Genomic DNA, 25,604 nt, shown 5'->3' on the forward strand with positions numbered 1-25,604 from the left:
AGATTTGTAAATTACTTCTATTAAAAAATCTTAATCTTTCCAGTACTTTTTAGGGTCTGTATGCTACAGAGGAAATGGTTTTCTTTTTTGAACACAGAGCTCTCTGCTGACATCATGACCACAGTGCTCTCTGCTGACATCTCTGTCCATTTTAGGAACTGTCCAAAGCAGCATATGTTTGCTATGGGGATTTTCTCCTACTCTGGATAGCTCTTAAAATGGACAGATATGTCAGCAGAGAGCACTGTGGTCATGATGTCAGCAGAGAGCTCTGTGTTCCAAAAAAAAAAAAAAAACATTTCCTCTGTAATATTCAGCAGCTAATAAGTACTGGAAGGATTAAGATTTTTTTTTTAATAGAAGTAATTTACAGATCTGTTTAACTTTCTGGCACCAGTTCATTAAAAAAAAAAGTTTTCCATAGGAGTTCCCCTTTAAGGTGCCATGTCCATTTTGCAGAGCCTCTGTGGTGCAAGTAATTAAGTTTGGGATTATACTGGTATTTACATTTTTATAATGTGAGGGTGTATGTCAACTATGTGGAGTACATCAGGATATTATAATGGGGTGAATGAATACAATAATAAGATTTGTGGTGTGCTCTGAATCAATCCTTCACATACTCGCCAAGTTTTCCAGGTCTGATCATGTTCTGTAATATGGTGGTCTTTCTTATTGCCCTTTTGAAACACAATGGGGGATATTTATCAAAGTTGTCTATGTCCCGCATCAATTTAGACCAAACTACAGAGTGTTAGGCCGGAGTGCTAATTTATCAAATGGCGCACGGCTCTTGATAAATTCTGTGCACACAATTTGAGATCTATGCTTTAGTCTATATTTAAACCTGCTCCAACATGGTCTGACATTTCGGCATACTTTCAGCCGATGCGTCTTGTCGGTGAAAAGTCGCTTTTGATAAATTTAGCACCAATGCATTTTTCAATGCATTTCCGTCTAAAATAGACTAGAATGCATCATGTTCTAAAAATCCTCTAGAGCAAAAGTCGCAGAAAAGTCGCACGTATTTAGACTGCGACTTTCTGTGCGACAAATTTAGACAGGAAAAAGCAGTCTAAATCCTTTGATAAATATCCCCCAATGTAGACCAATTTTTATGGCAACTTCCATTCTATCTTGCTTTCAAAAGTTCTGGGGCCCTCTCCTTCTGGATTCCCAAATAGGGACCTTAATAATCACCTCTTGAAAACGTAAGGATTTTTCCTGTCCAGCCTGCTCTATCATAGCACGTAAGTGTCGTATAATGCCATCTGCACAATGTCTACGGCCAGCAATTTGTTCATCTTAGTTTTTGGCATTGGCACTATGTGGCTTCAACACTTGATCACATCTAAGTTGCCTGACCGCTCGCTGCTGTGTGACTTTATAAGACTATGTTCACATGGTGGAATTTCCACGTGGAAAATTTCTGTGCAGGCATTTCACCGTCAGCAGAGTGCCAGCATGTTCTGCTAGGACTGCTCAGAAATGCGCCATCTCCTAAACAGCAATGCATTTCCGTGCAGACTCTGCAGAATGAACACACATGTCTATTCTTTCTGCGGACACCAGAATTTGTATTTCCATGCCAAAAGCATCTGGCGCAGAAATTCTGCTGTGTGAACAGTGCAGCAGAATCCCATTTATATCAACGGGACTCTGCTGCTGCAGAATCTCCGTGTACAATTCTAAGGTGGAATTCCGCTCTGAAATTCCATCATGTGAACATGACCTTACAGTTACGATTTGGCTATAAAAAAAACATAGCTAAATCAAACAAGTCAAAAGTAGGTTGCAGCTTCATGCAACTTGCATTGGGATTAGTGGTGGCGAATCTACTTGCGATCTGTGACCAAAAATTCATCAAGAATATTGTTTTTTTCTGTTACAACATCATTGACTAACATGTGCAAATTTGTGAGATCTTTATGTCATGTGACCAAAATCTGCAATTCTTTCAAATATTTGTGACCTGGACAGCAACACCTGTCCATATCTGGACATCATAAAGTGGTTCCTTGTTCTAGGTAACCTGCATTCATTTTTAAATCAGCTGGTGCCAGAAAGTTAAACAAATATGTAGATTACTTCTATTTAAAGATCTTAATCCTTTCAGTACTTATTTGCTGCTGTATACTACAGAGGAAGTTGAATTTCTTTTCTGTCTGACCAAAGTGCTCTCTGCTGACACCTCTGTCCCTGTAAGGAACTGTCTAGAGCAGGAGCAAATCCCCAGAGCGAACCTCTCCTGCTCTGGACAGTTCCTGACAGGGACAGAGGTGTCAGCAGAGAGCACTGTGATCAGACCGAAAAGAAATTCTAAAAGAAAAGAACTTGCACTGTAGTATATATGGAAGGATTAATATTTTTTAATAGAAGTAATTTAAAAATCTGTTTAACTTTCTGGCACCAGTTGATTTAAAAATAATAATTTCCACCAGAGTACCCCTTTAAATGCTTCAGAGAAAACTATGTTCTGGTGCGCTGTTCCCAATTATAAGAGCTGATTACAGCTTTATTTTAAAGGTGATTGTCTTTTAGTAGTGATGTGTTTTCAATGTAGCCAGTGCTGCTTAGGTGCAGTTTATATTCCTTTAGATATTCAGCTATGTAGGAATTTCCAATGGAGAAAATGTTTAGTGAACATATATCGTATGTACACAAAATACACATAATAATGTGTAAATTCATTTGTGGTAGTGTTAATTCTGTGAACACTTAAAGGAGGTATCCAGTAAATTTTATTTTTAATCTAATATGCCCAGGCTGCCTATTAAAACAATTTAACCTTTAACTCGCGTTTCCCCACTCCCTCGTAGCCTCTGGTATCAGGATGCCCTGTCTCTGTCCAATCTTTGCCATTGACAGTGTGCTTCCTGGAGTTGTCCGAAGCTTCAGACAATACATTACGGTGCTGCTTAGCCAATCACTGGCTGCAACAGTGTCCTCCGCAGCCAGTGAATGGCACTGTTAGTTCCCCCAGAGGCAGACGCTAGGATCTGCGGCTTCTGGGTAGAGTAGTGTCACAGGCCACAGATGCACTTTGATCCTGGGGGCTATAAAAGAGAGTGAAGAAAGTGAATTAAAGGTTTTATTGTTTTAATAGACCCATTAGATAAAAAACACAATTAATTACCGGAAATGGACACAGTTCACGATCACCCTTACTTGCCCCTATTTTTCTTTTGAGATACCTTGTTTGCGACCTGACCAAAGTGATGGTGAGTCTGCAGTGTTTGGTTAGAGGCTCTATAGAGTGAACAATACCAGCTTTCGGGTCACACCACTGATTTTGTCTGTGATAAGTTGTCACATAAACCCTAAATTTGAGTATTTTATCCCTAGTTATAGGCACAGTTACATTTCCAAATTGTATATTTACACTGCTCAAAAAAAATAAAGGGAACACTAAGATAACACATCCTAGATCTGAATGAATGAAATAATCATATGAAATACTTTCGTCTTTACATAGTTGAATGTGCTGACAACAAAATCACACAAAAATTATCAATGGAAATCAAATTTATCAACCCATGGAGGTCTGGATATGGAGTCACACTCAAAATCAAAGTGGAAAACCACACTACAGGCTGATCCAACTTTGATGTAATGAATGTCCTTTAAACAAGTCAAAATGAGGCTCAGTAGTGTTTGTGGCCTCCACGTGCCCGTATGACCTCCCTACAACGCATGGGCATGCTCCTGAGGACGTGGAAGATGGTCTCCTGAGGGATGTCCTCCCAGACCTTGACTAAAGCATCCGCATCAATGCCTTCCTCTTGCAGGAACTGCTGACACACTCCAGCCACATGAGGTCGAGCATTGTCTTGCATTAGGAGGAACCCAGGGCCAACCGCACCAGCATATGGTCTCACAAGGGGTCTGAGGATCTCACCTTGGTACCTAATGGCAGTCAGGCTACCTCTGGCAAGCACATGGAGGGCTGTGTGGCCCTCAAAGAAATGCCACCCCCACACCATTACTGACCCACCGCCAAACCGATCATGCTGGAGGATATTGCAGGCAGCAGAACGTTCTTCACGGCATCTCCAGACTCTGTCACATGTGCTCAGTGTGAACCTGCTTTCATGTGTGAAGAGCACTGAGCGCAGTAACAAATTTGCCAATCTTGGTGTTCTCTGGCAAATGCCAAATGTCCTGCACGGTGTTGGGCTGTAAGCACAACCCCCACATGTGGACGTCGGGCCCTCATACCACCCTCATGGAGTCTGTTTCTGACCGTTTGAGTGGACACATGCACATTTGTGGCCTGCTGGAGGTTATTTAGCAGGGCTCTGGCAGTGCTCCTGCTCCTTCTTGCACAAAGGAGGAGGTAGCGGTCTCCTGCTGCTGGTTTGTTGCCCTCCTACGGCCTCCTCCACATGTCCTGATGTACTGGCGTGTCTCCTGGTAGCGCCTCCATGCTCTGGACACTACGCTGACAGAAACAGCAAACCTTCTTGCCACAGCTCGCATTGATGTGCCATCCTGGATGAGCTGCACTACCTGAGCCTCTTGTGTGGGTTGTAGACTCCGTCTCATGCTACCACTAGAGTGAAAGCACTGCCACCATTTAGAAGTGACCAAAACATCAGGCAGGAAGCATAGAAACTGAGAAGTGGTCTGTGGTCACATCTGCAGAACCCCTCCTTTATTGGGGGTGTCTTGCTAAATGCCTATAATTTCCACCTGTTGTCTGTTCCATTTGTTCAACAGCATGTGAAATTGATTGTCAATCAGTGTTGCTTCCTGAGTGGACAGTGTGATTTCACAGAATGTGATTGACTTGGAGTTACTTTGTGTTGTTTAAGTGTTCCCTTAATTTTTATGAGCAGTGTATATTTTGCATACTGAATTAGGTTTTTTATTTATTTGTACAGTCATGGCCTTAAATGTTGGCAACCCTGAAAATTTTCAAGAAAATGAAGTATATCTTACAGAAAAGGATTGCAGTAACACATGTTTTGCTATACACATGTTTATTCCCTTTGTGTGTATTGGAACGAAACAAAAAAAAAGGGTAGAAAAAAAGCAAATTGGACATTATGTCACACCAAACTCCAAAAGTGGACTGGACGAAATTATTGGCACCATTAACTTAATATTTGGTTGCACACTCTTTGGAAAAAGTAACTGAAATCAGTTGCTCCTATAACCATCAATAAGCTTCTTACTCCTCTCAGCCGGAATGTTAGACCACTCTTCCTTTGCAAACTGCTCCGGGTCTCTCTCTAGAAGGGTGCCCTTTCCTAACAGCAATGTTAAGATCTCTCCACAGGTGTGCAATGGGATTTAGATCTGGACTCATTGCTGCCACTTCAGAACTCTCCAGCGCTTTGTTGCCATCCATTTCTGGTGCTTTTTGATGTATGTTTGGGGTCATTGTCCTGCTGGAAGACCTAAGATCTCAGACGCAAACCCAGATTTCTGACACTGGGCTGTACAGTGCGACCCAAAATCCATTGGTAATCCTCAGATTTCATGATGCCTTGCACACATTCAAGGCACCCAGTGCCAGAGGCAGCAAAACAACCCCAAAACATCATTGAACCTCCACAATATTTCACTGTAGGTACTGTGTTCTTTTCTTTGTAGGCCTCATTCCATTTTCGGTAAACAGTAGAATGATGTGTTTTTACCAAAAAGCTCTATCTTGTTCTCATCTGTCCACAAGATGTTTTCCCAGAAGGATTTTGGCTTACTCAAGTTCATTTTGGCAAAATGTAGTCTTGCCTTTTATGTCTCTGTGTCAGCAGTGGGGTCCTCCTGGGTCTCCTGGCATAGCGTTTCATTTCATTTAAATGTCGATGGATAGTTCGCACTGACACTGATGCTCCCTGAGCCTGCAGGACAGCGGGAATATCTTTGGAACTTGTTTGGGGCTGCTCATCCACCATCCGGACTATCCTGCGTTGACACCTTTCATAAATTTCTCTCTTCCGTCCACGCCCAGGGAGATTAGCTACAGTACCATGGGTTGCAAACTTCTTGATAATGTTGCGCACTGTGGACAAAGGCAAATCTAGATCTCTGGATATGGACTTGTAACCATGAGATTGTGGATATTTTTCTCCTCTTTCTGTTGTGCATGCTTAGTGTGGCACACACAGACACACAATACAAAGACTAAGTGAACTTCTCTCCTTTTTATATGCTTATAGGGGGATTTTTATATTGCCCACACCTGTTACTTGCCCCAGGTGAGTTTAAAGGAGCATCACATGCTTGAAACAATCTTATTTTTCCACAATTTTGAAAGGGTGGCAATAATTTTGTCCAGCCCATTTTTGGAGTTTGGTGTGACATTATGTCCTTTTTTGGTTTAGTTCCAATACACACAAAGGGAATAAACATGTGTTAGTGCGATCCTTTTCTGTGGGAAATACTACATTTTCTTGAAAAATTTCAGGGGTGCCAACATTTACGGCCATGACTGTATTTATATTAATAATGTTTGCTAAGCTAATAACAAATATTTTCCAAGAAATTGTCAATGGGATTGGTTACAAAATAAGTATAATTTTCATGCAGATTTCCTGGTTAATGAATTGCTCCTTTAGAGTGATTTTATAAGCTCCACTTGCATGTTCCTTATATAGACTTAAAGTCAGTAAAGCTAAAAATAATGATAATACCCAAACCCACTGATGGGCCATTATCATTCTAACAAGTTTTCAGCTTAGGGTAACTGGCAGAAGAGTTGCTAAATACAAGCATTTCTTACGCTGGTTGGCCGCCTTTTTAGGAGATGCCTGCTTATTCTTTAGCTTTTTAATTGGCTGGGACCACCAGAATTCAGAGGACACAGATGTCACCGATAGTGTGCCTAGGGAACACATTCATGCCCATCTGTTGCCGTCTAGAGAACTGTTCATATATCCACAAGGCCTCCATTTAATTCTTGTCAGAAAGTAATGTAAATCCAGTTTACCCTCAGAAGTCACTGCAGAGATTTATGCCAATGAGCCCCCTGCAATTTGCACACACTGTAGCTGTATAGGAAGAAAGGGCAGTCCTTTTCATGTCTGTGCATATTAACAAGAGAAGCCTGCCTTAAGAGGGCTTTTTTTGATTGAACGCTCTCATTATTTTAATGCAGCATGTGCCACTCTTTTCTGTGAAAAGAAAACTAGATCGTAAAACAAAATATGGGGGCAGGGACAGGAAAATTGTATAAGACAATGCTGTGTCCCATTACACTTTTAATTGCCACAGTTAAAGAATCTCAAGAGGAATACTAGTATATTGTACTCTACTCAAATGTGACAAAAATTCCAGATAGTAACAGTTGTTCTCTTATTTTAGACTGCCCTAACTATTGAATTTTACATATGCTACCACATTGATCTGCAGCTTGTTTAAGGAAAATAATATATACATGCCTAGTGTTGGACTGGAGTTTTTTTTTGGGTATACCAGATGTATTGATTCCGATGGCCTAACTTCCATCTGAACAGTAATAATGCTTAGAATTTACTCTTTAGTATTCAGCAGCTAATAAGTACTGGAAGGATTAAGATTTTTTTAATAGTAATTTACAAATCTGTTGAACTTTCTGGCGCCAGTTGATTTAAAAATAAATAAATAAATAAAACGTTTTCCACCGGAGTACCCCTTTAATCATATACTAAGCCATTGGTGAATTGGCAATGCACTTTTGGTGTCAGAGGAGCCATGCCCATCAGTACATCATCATGAGGCAGAAAGGTGAAGATTGGAACCTGTAGGAAGATACGCGCTCTTATGATTTTACTTTAACCCCTTAAGGACCAAGGGTTTTTCCGTTTTTGCACTTATGATTTTTTAACGGTAAGGATGAAAAAATTAAACTCTTTAAATTTTGCACCAAAAAATCCATATTATGCCTTATTTTTTGTGCCACCAATTCTACTTTGTAATGACATCAGTCATTTTACCCAAAAATATACGGAAAAACGGAAAAAAAAAATCATTGTGAGACAAAATTGAAAAAAAAACCCGTAATTTTGTAACTTTTGGGGGCTTCTGTTTCTACGCAGTAAATTTTTCGGAATAAATGACACATTCCCTTTATTCTGTAGGTCCATACGGTTAAATTGATACCCTACTTATATAGGTTTGATTTTGTCGTACTTCTGAAAAAAATCATAACTACATGCAGGAAAATGTATACGTTTAAAATTGACATCTTCTGACCCCTATAACTTTTTTATTTCTTCGCAGTATGGGGCAGTATGAGGGCTCATTTTTTGCGCCGTGATCTGAAGTTTTTTGCAGTTTAATTAATTATATATTTTTATAATTCGGACATTTCCGCATGCGGCGATACCACATATGTTTATTTTTATTTTAATTTACAGGTTTTTTTAAATGGGAAAAGGGGGGTGATTCAAACTTTTAATAGGGAAGGGGTTAAATGATCTTTATTCACTTTTTTTCACTTTTTTTTTGCAATGTTATAGCTCCCATAGGGACCTATAACACTGCACACACTGATCTTTTACATTGATCACTGGGTACTCGTAGGAAACCAGTGATCAATGATTCTGCCGCTAGACTGCTCATGCCTGGATCTCAGGCACTGAGCAGTCATTCGGCGATCGGACACCAGGAGGCAAGGTAGGAGACCCTCCTCGTGTCCTACAGCTGTTCTGGACACTGCGATTTCGCAGCGGCGATCCCGAACAGCCCCCTGAGCTAACCGGCATGGTTCCACTTTCACTTTAGACAAGGCATTCAACTTTGAACGCCGCGTCTAAAGGGTTAATAGCGCGCGGCACCGCGATCAGTGCTGCGCGCTATTAGCCACGGGTCCCGGCCGTTGTAGTCGGGACGTAGCAGAAGTTCAGTACGCAGGCGGCAGAGAAGCAAGGTCAAGGTCACAAGAGCAGGAGATCTGGTACACGGCAAGGAAATACTATGGAACGCTTTCACTAGGCACAAGGCTACAAAGATCCGGCAGAGAACTGAGGAGGAAGGAACTGGAGGAATTTATCAACAAAATACAGGTGGTTACACTAATGAGCGTACTGGCCCTTTAAATCTTAAAGCTCCGGCACGCGCATGCCCTAAGGGACGGGGACACACGCGCCGGAGCAGAGAGTCAGGGGAAACACCCGGAGAGTGACGCACCAGGACTCACATGCGGGTGCGTCCTGCAATGCGAGCCCCAGCCCTGTCGGCAGCAGAAGTTAAGGGGACCATGCGCTCACGGCCAGCGTGTGAGGCCGGAGCGCATAGTGTAACATACAATAGCATTGCTGTGTTTAAGCATCAATATATATAGGTGCGCCAGTGTGATTTTTTGTTTTTTGTTTAATTATTACTTGCTTGACTTGATGTTAAGTTGAAACATTGTATTGCCATGTTGGGTAAACAAAACACATGTTTAAGAATAAGAACCTATCACAGCTATGTTTGTCATGTCTCCGACAAGGGGATATGGAGAGGAAACAAAGCCAGTACCCATCCATACCCCGCGGCCCCTGACTGCTTGCAGCAGCTAAGGGCTGCTGCTAATAGCTGCCATGGAGCGACTTTCGCTGATGGCTATTTTAACTGTTTAAATGCCTCTATCAATGCTGACGGCGGCATTGAAACAGTATTGGTGGGCATCATTGGTCGGTATAGCAGGTGGATCGTCTCCCATCAATGTGATTATGTGGATCTGATCTATTGTCATGGCTGTGAGGCTTTACTGGCAGAGCACTAAAGTAACTGATTTGTGCATTACAATAGCATTGCATTGATCAAGGTAAACAACCTAATTCTAGCTTATAAAAGTCCTCTATAGGGACTTTTTTTGATCCTGCCTGGTGAATGGTATAAACTAGGGATGCACTAAAAGGGAAATTTTGGGCCAAAATTGAAAATTAAGGCTGTGCTTGCATTGCCCCGCACCCTTTGTTTTTAAACATAGTTTTTGTTACATTTTATTACTTTTTTTGGGGACGTGATGTGACCAAAATCAGCAATTTTTGCGCTTGGAATTTTTTTTGCGTTTTACGCCATTCACAGTGCAGGATTGGAAACATAATAATTTAATAGTTGGGACAATTATACATGTGGCGATACCAAAAATGTTTATTTCTATTATTTTTTCATATTTTTATATGGGAAAAGGAGGAGGATTTAAACTTTTAATATGGAAGGGGTTAATGATGTTTTTTAAACTTTTATTTAGCTTTTTTTTTTTTACACTTTATTAGTCTCTTTAGGGGACTTTTAGGAGGAATCATTAGATTTTTCATACAGATCAATGGCGTTCCATAGAACTCCATTGATCTGTGCTCATTTGGTTGAGCCTGCTTCAGCCAGGGTCAATCAAATGAAAAGCCAAGGACACCAAGGATAGAGAGGTAAGCCCTCCTGCTTCCTCCACAGTGGATCGCCCCAATTGCAATCACCCTTTAGATGCTGCTGTCAGCTTTGTCAGGAGGAATTTAAAGGGTTAATTGCCGGCCCTAGCTACAAGAATTAGCAGGGGGCTCCCGGATATAGTCGATGACAAACATTGGATTGATCTCCAATGTCCATCATTATAGGCAGATGTCAGCTGCTGATAGCAGTAGGCATCTCCCGTTTATGAGGCGGACTCGACCCAAGGGCCCGCGACATGTCCTATCATGACCCAGGATTTATGATGTATGTCATGGGTCTGGAAGGGGTTAAGCCACTCCCCCAGAAATTTTCGGCAGAAAATTCACCCAGCCAAAAATGCCAGCAGCCGAAATTTCGCTGCATCCCTAGTATAGATGGAAAATACCAAATGCCAAAATTGCAGATTTTTTTCTTTTTGTATCTGAAACTCAGAATTATGACTTACCGATAATTCGGTTTTCTTGAGTCCACAATGATAGCCCACAGAAGAGATGATCCCATAGGACCTAATAGGAACAGAAACAGAGAGGTTAAAATCCCCTCCCAATCCTCCTCAGTGTTTTAAAAATTATTGCTTAGGGACAAGATAAGATGTAGGAAAAACTAAAAAAAAATATAAAAGGGAGGGTATAAAGGGGCTGTCATGGTGGACTCAAGAAAACCGCATTAATGGTAAGTCATATTTCTGACTTTATTTCTCGTCCACTATGACAGCCCACAGGAGAAATACCAAATAAGACAAATTAGGGGACAACAGCATGCAAAATTTTCCTACCAAAAGAAAGGGCATTGCTATCTGATAGATCAAGCCAATAATGTTTCAAAAAGGTATGGGAACAAGACCAAGTGGCAGTCTTGCAAATCTGGTCAATAGATGCAGCGTATCTTTCTGCCCATGAAGCATACATTACCCTCGTAGAGTGGACCTTTAACTCTTCCGGGACTTGTTCCCCTTTGGATCTATATGCTTCTGTAATAACCAATTTTAGCCAACTGTCAATTGAGCTCTTGGAAGCCTTTCTGTCCTTGTCAGTCCCTTGGAATTGAAGAAGTAAATTATTGTCTTTTCTCAAAGGATTTGTTACTTCCAGGTATCTTAGAAGATATCTTCTAACATCCAGGGTGTGAAATAAAGTTTGAAATTTCTTGCGACCTGTGGAAATCTGAAACAACTTTTGGCAAAAAAGCAGGATCTAATCTCAGTCATCAGATATTTCATATATGGTTCTCTTATTGATAGGGCCTGAATTTCCCCAATTCTTCAAGCAGACAGGATAGCAATCAAGAAAGCAGTTTTAAGAGTCAGTAACTTCAGAGTTATTATCCAGGGGTTCAAAGTGATAAACTGTTAAACCTGATATAAGCAAATTTAGATTCCAGGAGGGGGAGTGAAAAGCAATTTTAGGTCACATTCTGGAGACAGCCCTAAAAAAATGTTTTGATCCACCGAAGATCTGCGATCTGCTGATCATAGACTGCACCTAAGGCTGCCACCTGGACTTTAAGCATAATTACTGACAGTCCTTTTTTTAAATCCTTATTGCATGGTAAATCTGGCTTGGAGATATTAATCTCTTTAGGAGCAACCCATTCAACAAACTTCGTCCAAATATAAATGTATATTATTATGTATATATTATTTCATATAAATGTTGTAGATGTAGATTTCTTCCTACTCCTCATGAGAGTAGATACAACTTTTTCAGAAAGACTTATTTGTTTAAAAAGGGACTCCAAGCTGTAAGCTTAAGGTTTTAAAGACCCTGATAACACACTGGTCCCTGGAGAAGAAGATTGTCCATTAATGGAAGATGATGGTCTATCGCTAGATTTTTTCAGAAGGCAAGACCAGACCCTTTTTGGCCAATAAGGGGCTATGAAAATTACAGATAGATTGCTGTCTCAAATTTTCGCTAATGATCTTACAACGAGAGGTATCGGAAGAAAGGCGTAGGCTAGGGGAAAGATCCATGGTTGAGCTCTTAGGAGAACAATCTTTCTGTTTTCGCATTCTGGCGGGACGCAAACAGGTCTTTACTGAGAGACCCCCATTTGTCCATTTAAAACTGGAAATGAGAGGATTGACCACTCTCCTGGATCCAAGGTTTTCCAGCTCAGAAAGTCAGCCACCAAATTGCATGAGCCTTTTAAGTGAACTGCAGTGATGGAGGTCACATTTTTCTCTGACCAGACAAAATTTCTTGATGAGATCGCCTGTAGGGCTCTGTGTTTCGTACCTCCTTGGTGTCTGATGAATGTGTGGTAGCCACGGGTGATGTAGGGAAATAACTTTGTGACGCCAGGGCACCGTTAGTCTATACACGGCCCAAGGTTGGAGACAGCTTCTCCTGGGCCAGACATGGGGAGTAAAGGATCACACCAATGTCAGGTTACGGATAACTGTCTTTACTAAGCAGGGTGCAGATGGTATTACACGGACCAAGAGGATGCAGCGTAACCCCTTGGGAGCCCTGTTGCCTTACTGGGACTTGTGGTGCTTTCACCAAATGTCTTGATACTAACTTGAAAGACGGGTAGATTGATTCTGGTAGCTAGGGTTCTGTCAAGGTCTTGTAGCCTTCTCCGCCAGGGCATGAACTTCCACCATATGGGTGATCCTTGCAGAATGACCAGATAGAATAAATTTGATCTGGGCCTTCCCTTGAGGCTTCTACACACAACACACCTTAACCACACTGGTGCTCAGGCTAAACTCAACTTGTGATCTAACTTAGGCTGGGGCAACTCCTTCCCCCACTACACTATATGGGGAAAAAATTAGGGGTTCCCATTGGCAGGCAGGGTCACATGGGGCTTACACTGCTCTCAGTAACATATAAATAATATACATAAGGATAACAACAACAAAAATAATTATAAAAATATATACATTTTTACTAAAGTTCAAACCATAATTAATATAACAGTGAGTCTTTCAGTGGGCCCAACACCGGAGCTGCTGGTCTGCCCAAAGCAGTCTGAATCCCCAGGACCGCCTTTGGTGCTGGGACACCACAAATGCTACCGCCATAGAGTTGTTTGAATAAACTTTTATCTCTTGATTTAACACTAAATGCTTTGTTGCCTGAAGGGATTCCAGAATTGCCCTGAACTCTTTGTAATTTGAGGAGAACCTTTTCAGGTGAGGAGGCCACCGACCTTGGAAATAGCTCTGCTGTATATGGGCTCCCCAACACCAGGCACTTGCATCTGTGGTTATTAATAATGGGTCTGGGTACCAAAGAATTCTTTTCTTCAGGTTCTTTTCCCTCAACCACCAGAGACCTCAACACCCTGGGAGACAACCAGAATTTATTTTCCTAAGAGAACTAAGTTCTATCCCAGACCGATAGGGTCTGAGCCTGCAGGGGTCTTGAATGGAACTGAGCACACTACTGGAATTGTAGAAGGGGACTTGAATGGAACTTGATTGGAACTGAGCCCACTATACAGGTGGAATTGTAGAAGTCATTGTCCCCAACACAGATATCACTTCTCTTATGGAGACAAACGTTTTCTTCAGAAATTGGCCGATATCTTATCCTTTGAAAGAAAGGTAGATTTTTTTCCAGAATCATCCCAAGAATTTTTTTCCTATGGCTGGGTATCAAGTCTGATTTTTCGAGATTAATATTCCAACCTAGGTTTGGCAGACCTAGTAATCACCTGTTGCTGATGAACTTGAAGCAGGTCTCAAGAGCTTGCTGGAATTCAGAGATCATCTAGATAAGGAATTATTACAATATTCATATTCTGCAATCTCAAAATATCCCAAAAGGCAAGGCTACAAACTGGAAGTGTAGAGTCTCTCCTTTGTGTTGAATCGCAAACCGGAGATACTGCTGAAAGTTCACATGGATGGGTACATGAAAATAGGTATCTTCCAAATCCAATGTTATCATTAGAGCCTCTGATTAAATCATTAGAATAGCTGTCTTGATAGATTCCATCTTCAATTTTTTGTACATAATGAACTGCTGTCAGGTGTTTCAAGTTTATTATTGTACGAAACGAGCCATTCAGGCTTCAGAACCAGGAACAGGGAAGAATAGTGGCACTGACCCCATTCAGAAACTGGAACCTGAGTAATGGCTCCCAGTTGAAGAAGATTCTGAACTCCTACCATTCTGTTGTAAAGGAGAAAGGAGGGTTGATTTGGAATTAGAAACTTTTGAGGAGTGAGAGAAGTAAACTCTATCCTGTATCCTGACCGTGTCAATTTCAGGATCCAAGCATTTGATGTAATGTTCTCCCACTGTGGAAGAAGATATTTGAGTCTCATTCCTACCTGCCTCACATCATTGTTTTTGGGAGTTTGGTTAGGATTAAGGATGAAGTCTTTACCTTTACCCCCTTTGGATAACTCCATCTGCCTGTTTTCCCTTTACCTCTGTTAGTCGATGTTTAATTCCTTTGTGGATGAAACGTTTTCTGAGGCTTTTTGGGCTTTTCTTCAGGAAATCCCTTCTTTTTGTCGGCTGCTTTTTCCAAAATATTGTCCAGGACTGGACAAAACACAGCATTTCCTGAAAAGTGAATAGAACATAACTCAGATATAGAAGAAGTATCCCCTTTCCAGTATTTGAGCTACAAAGCTCTTCTGGAATGAATTAGAGAACACTGCCGACTTGGCTGCCATCCTAACAGTCTTTTTCACCAACTTAGCTACTTGTACATCTTCCTTTTGCAATTTCACTCCAAAGCTCAACATCCTTTTCATTATAAGGTAAACAATTTTTAAAATCTTTAGGAATAACAGTTTTTCTCTCTGAATCTTTCCATTAATCCATTATAATATTATGAATATTTTCATGAAGAGGAAATACCCTTCTCTTTTTAGGCCTTAATCCTCCAAACATTTCATCCTGGATTGATTTTGGATGATCCTCCTCTTCTAGACCCATAACATCTCTTACAGCCTTTAAGAGGGTTTCGGTATCATCTGCAGAGAAAATACATAGTATGTTCTACTTTAAAGGGCCCTGGAGAGATTTCACCTTCTTCAGAATCTTCCAAAGCTGATTTGGATATCAAATCTTCCTCCTCAAAATCAGAGTCAAGAATAAATCTAGCTCTTTTAGATGGAGGTCGGACATCAGCATATGAGATGCTACCAAGGTGCTCTGGTTTGAAACCATTGGAGCAAACCCAGAGGAAACCTGGCTTGCAGTACAAGGTAAGTAACTCATAACAACTGCAGTTTGATTTAAATTTGCAGAAGCGTTCCCCGGGAATCCTCACGTTAGACATTACAGGTAATGTATTAACAGAAGGGGGAACATTCACTGACATTTGGCTACTTGTGGCCGGATTTAAATTGAAAGCTGCCAAAGAAGCTTGAATTTCCTGGCGAATGAGAACCCTCATATCCTCAGGAATAGCAGGTTTTTCCTCTTGTACAACTTTACTTATTCAGAGCTTGCATAGTTGTTTTTATATGCCTTGGCTAATTTTGAAAAACACATACCACATTTCCTGATTTTAGTTTTAGATTTTTGAGTAGGTTCCTTGTTTCCCTAAAATAAAGAGAGGAACCCGAAATAAGATGCTGTTCAAGAGGGAAAAAATTTATTTGCAGCAAAGGAAGCCTGAGAGTCCATGTCAGGAGTCAACATACACAAAGACACTGAGCAGTGGTCCTTAAAGGAGTAGTCCAGTGGTGACTCAGTGGTGAACAACTTATCCCCTATCCTAAGGATAGGGGATAAGTTGCAGATCGCGGGGGGTCCGACCGCTGGGGCCCCCTGCGATCTCCTGTACGGAGCCCCGACAGCCCGCGGGAAGGGGGCGTGTCGACCTCCGCACGAAGCGGCGGCCGACATGCCCCCTCAATATAACTCTATGGCAGAGCCGAAGCGCTGCCTTCGGCAATCTCTGGCTCTGCCATAGAGTTGTATTGAGGGGGCGTGTCGGCCGCCGCTTCATGCGGGGGTCGACACCCGCTATCTGGCCGGAGAGCCTGGCCCCCGTACAGAGAGATCGTGGGGGGCCCCAGCGGTCAGACCCCCCGCGATCTCAAACTTATCCCCTATGGATAGGATATGGGATAAGTTTTTCACCACTGGACTACCCCTTTAAGACCCCCCAACAGGTCATGTTTTCTTAATTTCCTTAGTCTTTCACAGGTGATATAATTATGGTCAGTGAATCAGGCATCACCACAGTTATATCACCTGGGAAATCCTGAAACATGACCTGTTCGGTGGTTTTGAGGACCATACTTGAGAAACACTGCTCTAGAGGAAGTTGTATAGTTCTTCTCTGTCTGACCACAGTGCTCTCTGCTCAGAAAGCTCTCATGTCAGGAACTGTCCAGAACAGGAGAGGTTTGCTATGAGGAATTGTTCCTGCTCTGGACAGTTCCTGAAATGGACAAAGATGTCAGCAGAGAGCACTGTGGTCAGACAGAAAATAACTATACAACTTCTTCTAGAGCATACAGCAGCTGATACTGGAAGGATTGAGATTTTAAATAGAAGTATTTTACAAATCTGTTTAAAGGGATACTCCGGGGGAATACTTATCAGCTGCTGTATACTACAGAGGAAGTTCTTTTCTTTTTGAATTTCTTTTCTGTCTGACCACAGTGCTCTCTGCTGACACCTCTATCCATTATAGGAACTGTCCAGAGCAGGAGCAAATCCACATAGCAAACCAATCCTGCTCTGGACAGTTCATGACATGGACAGAGGTTTCAGCAGAGAGCACTGTGGTCAGACAAAATAAATTCAAAAAGAAAAGTACTTCCTGTGGGGCATGCAGCAGCTGATAAGTAAAGAAAGATTAAGATTTTTTAATAGAAGTTATTTACAAACCTGTTTATTTTTCTGGCACCAGTTGATTAAAAATAAAAAAATAAAATGACTAATAGTTTTCCACCAGAGTACCCCTTTAACTTTCTGGCACCATAAAAAAAAAAAATGTTTTCCACCAGAGTACCCCTTTCAAGGATCTCTTAGTTTTGCCATTTTGGATTATATGTGGTACATACAGGTCCTTACTGTTTATATCCATACACGTTCAAAGTGTTATGTTCAATTATGTAAGACCTAAAAGCTTCACAGACCATGACTGAGAGAAGTTTTGTTTCAAAGTCTCTAAACTTCCAAGCAATGAATCTCATGGAGGGGCTGTTATAATAACTGAGGTAAGCCTGCATACAACAGACCCAAGCTCAGGCTGAGGCTACTGCTTGGCAACAAGATACCGACAATGGGGGGGTTTATCAAAACCTGTGCAAGGGAAAGGTTGCCCAGTTGCCCATAGCAGCCAATCAGATTGCTTCTTTCATTTTGCAGAGGCCTTGTTAAAAATGAAAGAAGCGAGCTGATTGGTTGCTATGGGCAACTGGGCAACTTTTCCTCTGCACAGGTTTTGATAAATCTCCCCCAATATGTTAATGGAGCAAATGGCTGCACCTAGAGAAGCAGTGACAGTGCAGTGTGGTTACTGTAGCTAAACAAGGCTCTCAGACGGATGGATGGAAAAAAGTACAAACTGAATTGCAGAAAATAACCGAGGCTATGTTCACATGGCGGAATTACCACGGCAGATGTTTCTGCTGCAGAAATCCTTATTCCAGTGTCCACAGGTAGAATAGACATGCTGGTTCCATACTTGACTGGTGAGAAGCAAAAAGCTCACCTTGTAGGACTCTAAAGACTACAGCAAGTTAAATGCTATAATTCTTGCCCACTTGGTCAGCTTAGTAGTCCAGGCCCAGTGGATACAAAAATATGGTGATTGCAAACCTGGACTCTGGAAGTTTGGTAACCCTGCTTAGAGATCATGTTTCCTAAGTGCTGTTTACTCCTGGAAAAGGCATGGAGGTGATGTGTGTACATGACATTGTAAATGACAATCCTGTTGCTCAAGTTACTGTAGACACTGAGTGTGGCCATGTATCCGATTAAGTGGGTGTAGTCAAAGACTTAATGCATACAATAATAATAGGATGTGATTTTTCCTTTGTTCTTAGAACTTTGGGGTAAATCCACATCTTCCAATGCTAACGTTATCACGGCTAAAGATGTGTCTTCTATGTATGAACCTGTGAATAATGGTTTGCTCACTGAGGTGGTAGGGAAAATTACTGATGTGCCAAAACCAACAATGAGGTAGTGGAACAGTTAGTGGTGCCAGGGCCCTTTAGGAAAATAGTGTTAGATATGGCTCATTCTCATGTGTTGGGAGACATCTAGGTACAGATAAGACTAGGAAGCGTATCTTTCACAGGTTCTATTGGCCAGGTTGCTATAAAGACATTACTGTAAATCTTGGGCTGCCTGCTAGTTAAGTGTCTAATTTCAGGAGCCTTTCTGGTGTCTCTCCCTGTCATTAGGTGCCTTTTGACAGGATTGCCATTGATATAATAGGGCCGTTAATCTTCTAGAGGACATCAATATATTTTGGTAATTGCTACCAGATACACAGAGGAGATTTCTTTGGGAAACATGTCCGCCAAGTGCATTGCTCGTGAGTTGTTTCATATTCATATTTGCTCTAGAGTAGGTCTTCCCAAAGAAATCAGAGGTGATGAAACAACTTTGTAAAATAATAATAATGCAGGTGATGCCAATAGTAAAGGAACACCTGCAGAGAGCTCAAGAGATTTAAATAAGTGAGTACAATCGTTCTACTATGACCGGGTTCTAATCCTAGTACCAACCATTGAAAGCAAGTTTTTGGCTAAGTGGCAGAAACCTTTTGAGATCCTGGAAAAGTTTGGGGAGGTAAATTACAGAGAAAAGGAAACCAGTTCAGTTATATCATGTAACTTTTTTAAACCTTGGAGAGAAAGGGAGTCACCAGAAGCCTTAGTTTGCGCTTCCTCGGTTCCTGAACCGAAGATGAAAGTTGCTGATACCTTCTTGTTCCCAAAAACAAGAGACTACGGAGTTTTTGACACTAAATAAGATGTTCTCTAGTCTGCAAGGTTGCACAAATGTTATTGAACATGAGATCCTTACTGAACCTCAGGTGAAAGTGAAGGTAAAACCTTACAGAATTCTAGACATCCATAGGCAGATTGTCTCGGAAGAGGTTAGAGAATGATGGCTTTAGGAGTAATTGAAAAAATCTAAAATGAATAGTCCAGCCCAATAGTCACAAAAACGAATTGAAACTGTTTCTTCTGTAATTAATTTCAGAAACTCAATGAGGTTTTAAAAATAGATGCCTATCCTATGCCAAGGGAGGATGGGTTCATTGAAATGTTAAGTCCAGCAAGATCTACAACCACTCTGGGTATTGGCAAATACTTTTGGCAAGAAAGGCTAGAGGAACAGAACTAAACAGGCAGGTGTCACAGTTCAGTAGTCTTGGGTTTATTGAAAAAAATTCACCAAGAGCAATAAGCTCCACCTGCAGCATGTGGTAAACCAGAAACGTATATGTCCAGCTCTTTATATAAACTTCTGAGCTTCTCAACCAAAACTTGGCATGTTAAGTTCCGAAGTTTGTCTTTTTGGTGGAGTTTATCAGTATCCAACATACCACAGACAAGCTGGTCTGCTTCAGAGCAATAGAGTAATTTCTCTCTGCTACTCTTTTGCAGTGCTCACACACCTGTGAGATGAGGTTCAGGACTGCAACACACCACCGAACTGGAGTATGACAGTAACTTTATATCCAGAACCTTCAGACCCAAACTCAAGTCGGAAGTCACTGAGGCAAGAAGCCTCAGTAATACGTACCTGCTAACCACCATTTTACCAGCTGCTTGCATATATATATATTTATATAGATATATATATATATATATATATATATATATATATATATATATATAGTAGCAACACTCAGGTTCACGTGGGAAAAAGTTTATGGCTTTATTCACCAAACATCAGAGCGACGTTTCGGTCGTCACACACGGCCATTTTCATATATATATATATATATATATATATATATATATATATATATATGTGTGTGTGTGTGTCTGTGTATGTATTCTTTTTATTTTTCTGTATTTCTATATAGAGATATAAAATTTACCAAATTACTATAATTTTTCACATTATTCTGTGTTAAAGGTGACATCAATTAATACCTACGCATTTTGTGTGCATGCATTCAGGGCAGGTGCTCCTGAAATAATAGGCTGGAGTTCTTTATCAACAAGTTGCTTTCTAGTCCACCAAGTCATCACACGGTTAATGAAGTTGTGTCAGGTTTTCTATAGAAGACAACATTTTTGTATCTCTTTTTTTCTCCTATCTAAGCTATGTGTTTCTTCCCCATGTGTGTCAGGCACCCTGCCGTAATTTCACACACTTCTCCAATAAAGTGCTCAGATGCTGTCCTGTGTTTTCATATACTTTTTTCCTTATTATCTCTCCCCAGCTTGAATCTTGCTTATAATTGATGATGCTTTAGTTAATCATCTCTTTTCCTCTTTTGTTCGGCAGGTACCTCAACCTTGAAAGATCCCTTTTATTCAGAATATGTGTCTTCTCTTAGGTCATTGATCATAGAGCACCCAGGGACACTCAATTCACAGTCAAGTGGGAAACAGCCGTCATGAATAATCAGGAGGTTGTGGCTGTGCTACAGGAGTGCAAGCAAATGCTCCAAGATCTTGCTTCAGAGGTGTCAGAGCAGTCTGAGGAGAAAAAGAATGACTACCAGCAGTGCGAAGGTGAGGACCTTATGTGACAGCACAGGACTGCCAGCAGGTTCCTCTCCGCCTCTGTGCAGCTCAGCCACATGTACTCACTCCTGCTCTATTTTTCTTCTTTTGGCAGGCGAGGCTGGCTAGGCTGTTGGGTTTGTGAGGCAATGAATGGGATTTGGACCAAAGGCAGAGAAGGAAGCTCGTTTTGTTATAGTGAATTGCTGTCACTTCTAATTTCAGGCTCCACTAAACCCAGGCGGAGCCACTTTTATTTGTAGAAGCAGAACAATGAGCTAAAGTTTGATGGCAGGTGACATACTTTTTTGAATATTAGAAAATGATAGAGGACAAGCTATTGCCGCAGTGTGCCACAAATGTATTCGCATTGAATGGTCGCAGATTGGAATTTAATGACTTAACTTGCTAATTAGTGTTGCATGATTTATTCCAAAGAGAACTGATGAAAACATTTTTTTTTTTATTCAGAGGATTAAACAAACCAGCAATACTTAGAAAATTGGTCTTAATGATATTTGTGACAGCTTTTGCCCTGTTGTACGTCTCAGTTAATGATGTCTTTGAATTAGCGTAACTGAAATCTTTATTGAATTCTATATCAGTGCATTAATGTGTATTGATTTCGTGGAAGCTAGTAGCATAAAAGTCAAAGCAAATGCTTCTATGATGAATTCATTCACAAATTGTCCGCCATTATGAAACATTTGCTAACATGGCAAAGTGTTTGTATAACAAAAAGGAATATAATCAGGATTAAATAAGGCAGGGATGCAAGGTAGAGTCAACAATGTTCAAAAAAAAATTCTGTTTTGATCAGTTTCTTAATTGACGTCAGTGGTAAAATAAATTCAACATCAAGCAACACATTTCTTTTCTAATAATTAAAGCAGAATAGACACTAATTGATGCCAACTGATGCCATTTAACATCAAAATCCTCCAAAAAGCAATGGGGCTCTTTATGGAAAAGCTAGAGAAAAGGTGAGAAAAATGTTCGCATGACCACATTATTTTCTTCTTATAGTGCAACATGCTTTGTTAATAAATCTGTGAAATTCTATTTACAGTTCTAACTCATAGCTATAACAAAAGGCAGAGGGATGGGATAGCAGTATAAACAGAATAAGGCCCAAATCATCACGCTCTCACAACCCACCCCATCCCCCTCATTCTGGTACCCAAGGCCTTGGTGCATGTTTGCTGCACTCCACTTCATTTTTCAGCCTCCTTAAGAGGAAGATAAAACAATACATGATTAATCTGTTTAAAGGGGTACTCCACTCTAAACATCTTACCCAGCCACTGGCGACCCCCGCGATCTCTGCTGCGGCACCCCTACTGCTTCATGCTAGATGACTGGCGATGCCAGCTGTCAAGCCCCCTCCATTCCCGTCTAGGGGAGGAGGTGTGATGGCGATGTACTGGCTGTCACGCCCCCTCCCATAGACATGAATGGAGAGGGCATGGCGTGACGTCACAAATGCAGAATCTGCGATCTAACATCTTATCCCCTATCCTTTGGATAGTGATAAGATGTTTAGAGCGGAGTACCCCTTTAAGTATAGAGACTTTTGCATGTGCTGCCATATTGCGAATATTGGTAGAATATTGGTAGAAAACTGCTTCCATATAGCATCTGATGGAGTATGCTGCATTTGTGTATAAAGCCTGCATGTAGAATATACTATATAGCATACGCTCACTTTAGCTGCTCATTTGAGGTTCTAGCGTAAAACTTATATGGTGCCAGGCCTCGTAAACAGAAAAAGTCATACTTGTCTGTCTCTGCTCCAAAGCAGTTTCCGTTCCACTCTGTCCTGTCTCGCCATCTTCTTCCTGCTACTAAGGTGAGCGCTCATTGCAGTACTTGCTGGCTTAACCAATCACTTAATGCAGCGCTGTCTCATCTAGGCAAGTGACAGGCTGAGCAGGCAGGTCCTGCTTCAAGTGCTTGTCTCAGAAACAGGAAGAAGACAGAAGATCAGGGGGCTGGATGCCACCAAACAGGAGCTGTAGGGGACCAGGGATATGTAATAATGGCATTTCTTTCTTTTTTGGGGGGACCCAGCTCCATGTTTTTTTTTTTTTTTTTTCATGCTAGCGCTGGAATACCGCTTTAGCTTGACTCATTTCACTTTTAAAATCCTCTTGAAACCAACTAAGCTGATTCTGCAGTGACAAAACCAACAGCTTGTTTTCCAGTGGTACACTATATCTGATGAAGATGGTAGTTCCCTTGAGCCGGAACAGGTTAGATCCAGAAATGTTAAGTTGTAGCCCCATAATCACTACATTAGACACAGCACACAAGGTAAATCACTTCAAGAAGAGAGAAGTGATCAGAGGAAAGAAAGGATTAAGAATTCTCCATGAAGATGTAGCCTCAGGGTAGCTAGTGGGAAAATCCGCACATTTACACAATAATTAATATATTGGTTAAGTAGATAGTACTCCTTATTATAGGACAGATAATTTCAATGACAAAGCTTCTATGCACAAAAAGGAGCCAATATACAAGTATGAGTTTACACTTTAGGAGTATGCAATATTCTGACTTATAATTCAATTATTATAATGAGTGTGTAGGGGTTAATAATAGTCGTACCTTATGGCCAGTGTATACTATAGATTTAGAGATTCTGGGATTGTCTCATCAAGATAACCGGTCCTTATACTGAATTCAACTCTGCAAACAGCTGATCGCTGCATCTTTTAGCTTCTGAAACTTATTAGTTGGTATTAAAGATATTAAAGAGTACCTGTCATCAAACCATATTTTCTAAACTAACTCAGATTATATTACCTATCTACTCCGAACACCCTCATACCTTTCCCCCTGCTCACATTGTGTGAGCTCCCGGCAGGAGAAAGTGGGCATTCCCTAGCAGGAGACCAAACTAACTGTTTGACTTGCGCAGGGAACAGAAGAGCCATCTAGTGGCCATTTTTTCAATCACATTAAAAACGTATAAAGGTTGAGAATTTTAACAGCAAGTAAATAACAAAGTGTCTTATAATTACATAATTAAAAGTTTAGTTTGGTGACAGGTACTCTTTAAAGGGGTACTCTGGTGGAAAACTATTTTTTTTTTCTAATCAACTGGTGCCAGAAAGTTAAACAGATTTGTAAATTACTTCTATTAAACATATCCAGTACTTATCATTTGCTGTATACTACAGAGGAAGTTGAGTTGTTATTTTCTGTCTGACCACAGTGCTTTCTGCAGACAACTCTGTCCATGTCAGGAACTGTCCGGAGGAGGAAACGTTTGCTATGGGAATTTGCTCCTACTCTGGATGTTGATGACACAGACAGAAGTGTCAGCAGAGAGCACTGGGGTCAGACTGAAAAGAACTACTAAACTTTCTCTGGAGCATACAGCAGTGGATAAGTACTGGATGGATTAAGATTTTTAAAAATAGAAGTAATTTACAAATCTGAATAAATTTCTGGAGCCAGTTGATATAAAAAAAAAATGTTTTCCACTGGAGTACCCCTTTTAAGAATAGTGTTTTAACAAACTCCATCAATAACATGCTGTGGCACATGTAATCTAAGGCCTCAGCACAAGAGCTCCAAGATATGGGTGTGTACTACTATTTTTATTTTATGTCAGCTGTTCTTTAAAAAGGTATTCACTTATCTCCTATCCCCTAACTTATATCACCCTAAGATTCTAAAAATGGGTACATAAATTTTAATGGGATGGGGTGGCAAGCCATACCACCACCAAACTTATTATCTTTGAAGCTGCTGGAGATAGCCAAGTACAATACATATCTGATTGCCAAGGATCCCAGCTTTTGGAGCCCTTGCGATCAGACACTTATCCCATATCCTGTTGATAAGTCATTAGTGTTATAAATTGAAATGCCCCTTTAACCCCTTAAGGGCGCAGGACGTAAATGTACGTCCTGGTGCGGTGGTACTTAACGCACCAGGACGTACATTTACGTCCTGTGCATAACCGCAGGCATCGGAGCGATGCCCGTGTCATGCGCAGCTGATCCCGGCTGCTGATCGCAGCCAGGGACCTGCCGGCAATGGCCCATGCCCGCGATCTCGCGGGCGTCCGCCATTAACCCCTCAGGTGCCGGGATCAATACAGATCCCGGCATCTGCGGCAGTGCGCGATTTGAATGAATGATCGGATCGCCCGCAGCGCTGCTGCGGGGATCCGATCATTCAGAACGCCGCACGGAGGTCCCCTCACCTTCCTCCTTCCGGCTCCCGGAGTCTTCTGCTCTGGTCTGTGATCGAGCAGACCAGAACAGAAGATCGCCGATAACACTGATCTGTTCTATGTCCTATACATAGAACAGATCAGTATTATCAATCATGGTATTGCTATCAATTGTCCTCTATGGGGACTATTCAAGTGTAAAAAAAAATGTAAAAAAATGTAAAAGTAAAAGTAAAAAAAAAGTGAAAAATCCCCTCCCCCAATAAAAAAGTAAAACGTCCGTTTTTTCCTATTTTACCCCCAAAAAGCGTAAAAAATAAATTTTATAGACATATTTGATATCGCCGCATGCGTAAATGTCCGAACTATTAAAATAAAATGTTAATGATCCCGTACGGTGAACGGCGTGAACGAAAAAAAAAAATC

The 25,604-nt window shown here is 41.1% G+C and overlaps 2 protein-coding genes across 14 annotated transcripts in view; one reads left to right on the forward strand and one right to left on the reverse strand.

Annotated features, from left to right (window-relative positions):
* Nucleotides 1-17,509, reverse strand: part of TIFA (TRAF interacting protein with forkhead associated domain) — a 112,774-nt gene extending 95,265 nt beyond the window's left edge. The window contains exons 1-2 of the mRNA XM_056564919.1: nucleotides 17,354-17,509; nucleotides 10,808-10,868 (exon numbers count right to left, since the gene is read on the reverse strand). The gene's annotated coding sequence lies outside the window, so the exon portion shown is untranslated. The remainder of the gene's footprint in view (nucleotides 1-10,807; nucleotides 10,869-17,353) is intronic.
* ALPK1 (alpha kinase 1) overlaps nucleotides 1-25,604 on the forward strand; it is a 206,542-nt gene that overhangs the window by 71,559 nt on the left and 109,379 nt on the right. For 3 of the 13 annotated variants that reach the window (XM_056564800.1, XM_056564880.1, XM_056564835.1), the window contains exon 2: nucleotides 20,824-21,001. In XM_056564800.1, coding sequence (XP_056420775.1) covers nucleotides 20,824-21,001 — 178 coding nt within the window. The other 10 variants (XM_056564870.1, XM_056564861.1, XM_056564875.1 and 7 more) reach the window with 9 other exon arrangements.

The sequence above is a fragment of the Hyla sarda genome, chromosome 1 (assembly GCF_029499605.1).
Source record: "Hyla sarda isolate aHylSar1 chromosome 1, aHylSar1.hap1, whole genome shotgun sequence".
Lineage (NCBI taxonomy): Eukaryota > Metazoa > Chordata > Amphibia > Anura > Hylidae > Hyla > Hyla sarda.